Genomic DNA, 8616 nt, shown 5'->3' with positions numbered 1-8616 from the left:
GGTATCAGAGCGGGTCGCCGACTGTGGGTCAAATTTAACTGACCCAGCAGTATATCTGGGCCAAAACCGAAAAAATGACTGACCCACCAATATATCTGGACTTAAAAATTTGGGCCAAGTGGTCCAACCGATTGAAAAAAATTGGGCCGATTGTCCAATCGATTAGAAAAAAGTCCAACCCCTCCAAGGTTCACCTTAAAGGGTTTGAGGGAGGGTGTTGGCAATTGAAACTAAAGATATAACATATAACTGTCTCACATCGGTGTCAAGAGAAAACTGAAACTAATATATAAGAAAACTGAAACTAGTATATAAGTCTCATGGGCCCCTCCTGCTATCACCGATTGGTTTTAGGACGGAACCCATGGATTTCTTTCACTATCCCTACTAGCATCTTACTAGCACACTTCAATATTGTTGTTGAACTTCGTGTTTGTCAGAATCTTACTTGGATGGGTGTTGGTTTCAGGTGTATATCGACCGACCCTTACAAATATATTTTTAAATCATAATTACAATTAGATTAGTAAATTTTAATTGGAGCATTTAAAAGTGTTTGCCCTTGCCGACACCCCTCTCACTCTTTAAAAAACAGCTTAATTTTATCTAAGAAAGGGGCTGAGCATTCATTCCACATCACACTGTGTTTGATGATATTATGTTGTTGTCTTTTAGAGAGAGTGAAAGAGTGTTAATTAATGTTTTTTGATTAGTCTTTGACAATCCACTTGTTATGTAATTGTTTTTGGCCAAACAAAATAAAATAAAATAAAATAAACCAGAGAATAAGAAAACAATTACATTAATATTCACACAAGCCACATACTGTTCTCATTTACAGAACAAAAGCCAATTAAAAATTTACAACTGCAAAATTTCCCATTTCTTTTCTGCATAATAAAAATCACAGAAACTGGTCATCTTTTAGACCTAAAAGAAGCAGCTAAGGTAGCTGTCATAACTTTTCCTGTTGAACTCCAACAAACTGCCGTATGTTCGGTCCGAAACGCCCACAAACAAGGCATCCCCATCAGGGCTAAACGAGATACCAGCTATCTCACCAAACAGATCGATCTCCTGTCCTGCTGCGTAGTCCGACCTCGTGTCAAACACGTGCACAAAGTCTGCTGGCTCAGCCATGGCCAAGAAGCGGCCATCAGAGGTGAAACGGAGTGCCCTGATGGCACCCATCCTTCCCTTGAGTACGTGCACCGACTCTGATAGGTTCCGTATGTCCCACAATCTGCACGTCGTGTCTTGGTTCCCTGTGGCCAGGATGTTGCCATCTGGGTGCCAGGCAGAGGCGAACGAGTAGTCTAGGTGCCCCTTCAGGTTGCTCACAACCTGCAGGAAAGTGTCGAGACGTTGAGCTTTTGACTTATCAACACACTACTTAAGCATTCGTGCCATTTAGGGAGCAAAACTGACCTTCCCCGACTGAGCGTCTGCAAGTAAACATTCAGGGCTGTCGCCAAGAATAGCGAGCAGCTTCCCATCTGGGCTTGCGGAGATGTTCTGCATTCAAGCCAACATAAGTAGGGAGGTCGAAAGGATATGATGTTCGTCGGGAATGGCCTAAAGCTCACTTACATTGACAGACCACGGGAACGTGAAGCGATTCAGGCATGAGAAGTTTCCACCATCCAAGACCCTCACTTGGGCATCGTTGTTCGCAGTGATAACCCTCATAGCACCACTGGGGTTGTGATAAACGTCGACAGAGTTAGTGATGGCATTTTCATCAGTGGCTACTTTAGTACAGAAGGCAACCCCAGGTTGGTTCAGATACTGCATTCATAGAAAAGATACTTGTTAACGAAAAGTGAGCTCGCATGACTCTCAGGGCGGACAAATTGGCAAATCGAATAAAAAATATACCTTGCACATAACCTCGCCTTGGAAACCACCGGCCACCATTAGGTTATCCTTCACAGTCATGGTGCTTATTTGAACTCTTGAAAGAGTTTGCGCCATAGATCCAGGGGAGTTCTATCAACAGATCGGTAATACGTTAAAAACGCTAAATTCAGGTAGTGATCTCGATGTAGTACATGATAAGATGGCTAGGAGATGAACTCACCAGGGTTGGTACAATAGGCTTAGCAACATTAATGACTTCTTTGCTCTTCCTGAGCATGGATGACCAGTGCATCACAGAGTAATTTTGCGTTAGATACACATCGTGCTTCGAGGTCGCCCAGAGTAGGTTCCTCAGCTGAATTGGTGAGAACTAGGTGTTAGTAACCATTCATAGCCAAAGCATGAATCTAACAATCAAGGAAACAACCACAATTTCCACTGAATGTGCAAGACAAATAAAGGAACACACACAATGTTATAGTCGCATTTAAGAATCAACGACTCAGCCCTACAGGGAAAAACATTCACAGGGGATGTGCATCAACGAATCAGGAGCTAGTGTGTACACAGGATTTCCAAACAACAAAAATGTTTCGCTGTTAGCTTAGCAAAAACTGTTAATCATACACCCATTTGTCAAAACAACGAACTCTCCTGACCCCATATCACCTCCTAAACTCTAAAATGCAAAACCACCAGGGCAAATGAAAGCAATGTGCGACAATTCATAACACGAATTCAGTAGTGATTTCACACAAAAGACCAGACATATAAAATTGCAATATGTCGGATAGCATGAAGGTTAACCCAAATCACATATAACAACCACCGGGAACACCGGGAAGCATATGATCTAAGGAGGCTACATTAATATAGGAACCAGATGGCAACACATCTCACAAGGTGACACATAATAAAAAAATGAATTCTGAACATTATTACAGTCCACACAATGTTGGACACACAACAAGAAAATAAGTATAGCTCATATAAACCGAGTCAGCACCACATGCAAGATGAGATTGCTAGGGTAGAAAAAAAAAGCCAAAACTCGATATATTGTAATTAAGAAACTAACAAAAAAAAGCATGCATGAATGCTAAATGCTCAGCTCACAGTGGTGTATCCGTAAATGCAGATGCAAAGAAACAACTAAGCAAGCTAACCAGAAATTAAAAGGAAGTATAACTTTGTCAAGGTAACCCACACACACAACACTACTCTTTAATGCTTAGTTAGGCCCCCATCATACCATATGGAAGGTGTCCTCTATTGCGCCAGCTGCTCAGATAAAACTGCAATCTTGCTTCTAAGGCTGAAATAGAGAGTAGCAATCCCGTGCCATGGGTTAAATTACAAGGCAATTAAGATATATGCTAGTCTGATCAGATGCTTAGTAGAGGTATTAGTTTCCAAGGACTGAAGATAATTATAGCAAAACCATAGGAACAAAAGCAATCACCAGAGTTCAACAAAGAGAAGATGAAAACGTTAAAGAGTCTATCCACAGGAAAGCTCGATAAAAGCCATCCTCTAAAGCCAGATCATACAACAAAACTAAGGCAGAGTTAGAATGTCTCATGGACACCAATGAAGTGTCAAAAACTAGCAAAGAAAAAGCAATATAAGGGGAAAAAATCGATACACAAAAGAACCCGTATGTAAAAAGAGTGTTCTGTGGCATAATATGCATGTTTGGAAGCCACACACGTCGCCTACACTTCCAATCTCACTAAAGAAGAATTATATGCTCACCTAAGCAGGCTTTGGAAACAAAGTGGTTTCATAACCTGGTAAGCAGTAACAAGTACTCAATATGGTACCTCCCATAATAGATCCTCTACTATAAATTTATTCATGCAAGTCTCAGTAAATATGTTCATAATCTGCAAAGAAAGGATTCAGTGAATACAAGTCCCAGGTCAATGTTAATGACCTGGGCAAAGCAAAAAAGATAAAATTTCAATCAAAACTAAGCTTACATAAACAACAAATGCTAGCTTATAGCAAATTTGTCGCTACAGAAATATATATGGCAATGCTCTCAAACTTAGAGGAGTATGAACTCTTATCTTATATGCAAAGCAACAAAACGAACCTGGCAAGGCACCATTACCCAGTAGAAATTGTAGATGATTTAACGGGATATGATCTTTGCTAAGGTCAATAGCTACACAACTGAAATGTTAAATTCGTGACACAACAAAATCTATAGTACATATGCCATATTGAGCACCATTTCAAACCATAAAGTATCCTGTTGCTTACAGTTAGTTCATAGGGGGTAAAAAGAGAGGACAAGTGCAGATGCAGATGCATATGAACAACAATAGTCAAATGCCTACAAATAATAAATGTGTATCTAAAGAAACAAACTTATGCCATGTGTGAAAACAAAAACAGGAGGCGAAAACCAAAGAAAAATTGCCTAAAAAGACATCAACAAAAGAAATTCAACCACCCCCACTGTCAATATGCCATCGAAGTGATCCACAGAGAGCCAAAGAGAAAACTACCACTACTACTACAACGAAAAAATAAGTCATCAATCTGCTTGATACTCAACAAAACATTCCCAGAACCATTCAGTCACAAAAAATTCCAACAAAATAAAAGGTACTGTATTGATACAAAAGACCAAAATGATGAAAACCAACACATAGTCACAGGATGAATTTAAAAGAACAAAACCAGATGAGACAATCTATACCTGAAAATGGACGATGGTTGATTTGACAAGTCTTGTATTGAACTGAAAATCGTAGAACTTGTGGCCTTTCTCAACTTTTTTGCAGTCCTGCGATGGAGAACACAGAATTTTAGCAACAAAATCATCAACAGACCACAATATCTCTCAATCCATTGAGATAGCATACCAAAAATAGACAAACCAAAACATCACATACCTTCTCAAGATCTTCACGGCAGAGTGACAGGCTCTCATAATTCTTGTATTGCTTCAAACGGGATTCACGGTACTCCTCTCTAGTAAAATTGAGTCTTTCCCATGGAATTCCTTGGATATCCTTGCCTTTTTTGACTTCCAAAGCCGATGTATCAGTCATTGGATTGTTCTGCATCATTAAAAACTGTTAAACAAATAAATCAAAAGAAATCCTTTTTTCAGCTGAAAGGAACAAAATAAGATGCTGCATCTTCTAAAAACTCTGAACAAAATAGATTACCTGTTCAAAATCATCCTCAAAATCGGAGTCAGCTGAGTCATCATCCATGGAACTACTTCCAATCGTCGGAGAGTCGTTTTCATCCTCGAAATCAGTGATGTCGTAGTAATCATCGACAACATACTCGAGCTCGTGGTTAGGAAATTGCTCCATTGATTATCACTGTGAAACAGAATACAAGCAAACAGTGATGAGAATCTCGCTGAAGCAAAAGCACAACCAAACAAACTCAATCGAATCAATTTTATACAAAAACAGAGATATCAGCTTCCTAAAACGGCCAAACGCGACTCCGCAGGTCAAGGAATCAATTTTTAAAAAGGAACTAATTAAAAAATTCAAATCGGATTTAAAAAGCAGAACCAATTGCCAATTTGCCATAAACAAACGTAAAATAAGATCAACGGGACCAACAACTATGCATGCAAAAACAATACCGAAATTAATCAAAATTTAACACACTCACACACACACACACACAAATTATGAAATTAACAAACATACGCATTTACAACAAAACAATGGATTCTCCACTGACGAGAAGCAAAAATCAAAATTAAATAAAATTAGCTAAATCAAATAACCGAAATGATACCTCGAAATGTTTCCTCGGCAAAACAGTGAGAAATTGAAAAAACAGGAGGGTTCTGAGGGGGAATCAGTCGAATTCAGTGAGATTTATCGAGCTTAGTGACTGCAAAGAGTGTAGTCAACTTTGTATTCGAAGAATATCCAGAAAAATTGAGCTTGATTAGAGAGAGGAAGAGAGAGATTGCGAGTTGCAGAGTAGCGAGAAATGGCGAGTCTTCTAGCAGTACTTATAAAGAGGACGAAGGTTCGACTGTGTTGTAGCGTGGGGCCATGGGCATGGGACCCACAAAATAAAAAGAAATGAAAAAAGAAAATGAAAACTGGGAGTGGGCTCCGCTAACGGGGACTGTCTTTGTTTTACCTGCCGTTAGGTTTCTCCGTCATCTACTTTAACGTGTCAATCTTTTTTCCAAAACCCAATTAAAAAAATTTATTAATAATATTTGGGAGTATTTAAAGATGAGATTTCGTGTGTTTTATTTCGGCCGACCAAGCAATTTTTAATTGACTAAGTGGTAACGTATGTATATTGTAGAATTGACAACATCGACGGTAGTATAAAATAAAAGATTAAATACTAAAATTAAGTGAGATTGTGGGATAAAATACAAGATTAAATACTAAAATTGAGTGAGATATAAATTCTGTATGTTTGATATCAAAAGAATGGCTAGCAACAAATCAGTAGTTCATAATAGTATTTTTTTTATAAAAGTTTGGAACTTTAAACACGAGATGAAATGCGGCTAAGTTGGTAAAATGATTCTCTTTTAATTAATATTTCTTCCATCTCGTTTTAGCAATTCCAGTTGCTTTTAAGCACTCGTTTTGTAAAAATGGTAGTAATAAATAGTTAAAGTGAAGAAATGGTAAAGTAAGAGAGAGAATAATATAAAGAAGAGTCTTGTCTACATTATTTTCTCTCTTACTTTACCATTTCTTCAATTTAACTATTTATTAGTATTATTTTTACAAAACGAGTGCTCAAAAGTAACTAGGACTGCTAAAGCGGGATGCAGGAAGTAAGTTACATGTTTGAGTAGGAAAAGAAATCGCATTTTGCATGAATAGAAAAAAGAAAAACTCACTATAAAATATTTGTACAAAAATATCAGATATTATAAGTAATTATTTTTTAGAAAAGGTTTAAGTCCATTGGCACTGCAAGTGGAATTTATTTTCCATTTTAATTTTACTTTTATATCTAATAGGAATATTTGAATTTTTAACTTAAAAGAGTATGATCGAGTAGTACGAGACCTGTCTATTCTTTAACCATTTCAATCTCGGCCTTTGGGTATGAAGCCATAAATTTTAAATCATGATAGTATACTTTGTTCGTTAGCTTCAAATTAATGAATATAAAAGTTAATAAATTGGTTTTTATTTTTATGTAATTAATTTGTTTGAGAATCTTGGTCATGAAAATAGGCCCCTTTTAAAGGGTTCTGACCTAGAAATCACCTTTTTGAGTGTAAATGCACAAGAATAATGTGTTAACATATCTATTAGTAACCAATACTTTATTCAAAAGTAAATAGGGACTAATTAAGCTAGTTTAACTTAATTTGCTAATTTTTTGTATGGAGTTTAGTGCAAATGCATGCCAATAAACTTGATGAAAGTGAGAGGCAATTATTGTTGGGTAAACTAAAGCCATTATTTTAAATCAATTGATTAATGCAAAACATATTCTTTAGAGTCACTATTGTTTTTACGGATATTTACAAACTTTATCCCATTTTTAATCAATTAATAGCTTTAAAAATATATCAATAAGTTGGTCTTGGCATTGTGGGGGCCTATTTATTTTTATTGATTAGATTTTGGATATTTGTTTTTTATTTCTTTCGTTGTGGAAAAAGAAATACAGCTAATGGAAACAAAGGATGTGTCCATTTTCGATTACTAGTCAATTTGTGGTACGCTCTTTAATTGGATGATATACAAAGAAATGGACAAATTAGTGGGAAATAGGAAAATATAGCATTTTCTATTTCATTTTAATTTAAAATAAAATAAATAAATGAATGATGCGGCATTAAAATTACTTGGCCATAAAGTAAATTCAACTGTATACATTTAACTTTTTTCTTGTATGACATACTGTATAAACTTTTCAATCAAAACGAATAAAGTTGAAAACTCCTACAAACATAAGAATTTTTGTTAGTATTATATACTCCTAGAGATGAGATGCGATTTCTTAAAATTCTTTTTCCTTTTTAGAATTAAAATATCAATATATTTTTCCAGAAAATAATGCAAACATATGTATCACTAGCATATTCCATTAAATCATTTCGCTAGAGAAGGTTCATGGTCGGATAGGGAACAATTTCGAAAATTGATATTATTATTTAAATAATTAAATTAGAGAATTAAGAATTTACTGCATTAATTAAGCTATAATCATATGGGTAATTACCAAGCGTCGTTAGCGTGTTCCATATGCATGAATAAAAAACATAGGACAAACAATTAATTAAATGGAGTACATCAAATCACTATATCTTCATCATACAGTGCACCACATTCACACCTTTAGCTTGTGGTGTTTGATTTCCAGTGGGAATTTACCAACTCCAACTATATATAATCACGCCTTATCATTTTATATCAAATCTTAATAAACGAATGGGAAAAAAAGGACAAAATAATTAAATTGATGGGATTTATTCGGTTAATAAAATCCAAGTGATTGGAAATTACATATTTCTCCCTTCTTACAATTTTTTGTTATAATTGAAAATATAGTTTATAATTTAAAAATGATAGTTTTATTTTTTGTGTCTTTTCAAAATCATAATCCAATATGGTTTTATCAATCCTATCATAATATTTGAAATTTACTTATTTTATCTCAATTCTTAATATTATTCCTGATTTTTACATATTTTTCGTGTAATTTCAAACCCTGATCTTCAACGATTTTATCAACTCCATCACAATCACTGAAATTACTACTTGTATCTCATTT

At 35.6% G+C, this 8616-nt stretch overlaps 1 protein-coding gene across 2 annotated transcripts; it reads right to left on the bottom strand.

Annotated features, from left to right (window-relative positions):
- Positions 1-786: 786 nt before the first annotated feature.
- LOC121763926 (uncharacterized WD repeat-containing protein C2A9.03-like) lies at positions 787-5836 on the bottom strand. 2 transcript variants are annotated; one of them, XM_042160015.1, is made up of 9 exons: positions 5641-5836; positions 5046-5207; positions 4767-4949; positions 4571-4657; positions 2081-2215; positions 1879-1989; positions 1591-1788; positions 1429-1515; positions 787-1344 (listed from the first exon to the last, which is right to left on the bottom strand). In XM_042160015.1, the coding sequence occupies exons 2-9, from the start codon at positions 5196-5198 to the stop codon at positions 931-933; spliced, it is 1368 nt and encodes a 455-aa protein (XP_042015949.1). In that variant the 5' UTR covers positions 5199-5207; positions 5641-5836; the 3' UTR covers positions 787-930. The 2 variants fall into 2 exon arrangements, with proteins under 2 accessions (XP_042015949.1, XP_042015950.1); XM_042160016.1 differs by having other exon boundaries at positions 4767-4934.
- Positions 5837-8616: the final 2780 nt, after the last annotated feature.

This window comes from Salvia splendens, chromosome 14 (genome assembly GCF_004379255.2).
Source record: "Salvia splendens isolate huo1 chromosome 14, SspV2, whole genome shotgun sequence".
Lineage (NCBI taxonomy): Eukaryota > Viridiplantae > Streptophyta > Magnoliopsida > Lamiales > Lamiaceae > Salvia > Salvia splendens.
Note: the sequence above shows the minus strand (reverse complement) of the source record. Positions and strands in the feature narration are given on the sequence as shown.

What these genes read in the sequence shown, in the direction of transcription:
- LOC121763926 (XM_042160015.1), bottom strand. Translation starts at nt 5,198, where the DNA reads ATGGAGCAATTTCCTAACCACGAGCTCGAGTATGTTGTCGATGATTAC. An exon ending in TTGAGGATGATTTTGAACAG is followed by an intron (nt 4,950 to 5,045) that starts GTAATCTATTTT and finishes TTTGTTTAACAG; the next exon opens with TTTTTAATGATGCAGAACAA. An exon ending in CAGACGCTCAGTCGGGGAAG is followed by an intron (nt 1,345 to 1,428) that starts GTCAGTTTTGCT and finishes ACTTTCCTGCAG; the next exon opens with GTTGTGAGCAACCTGAAGGG.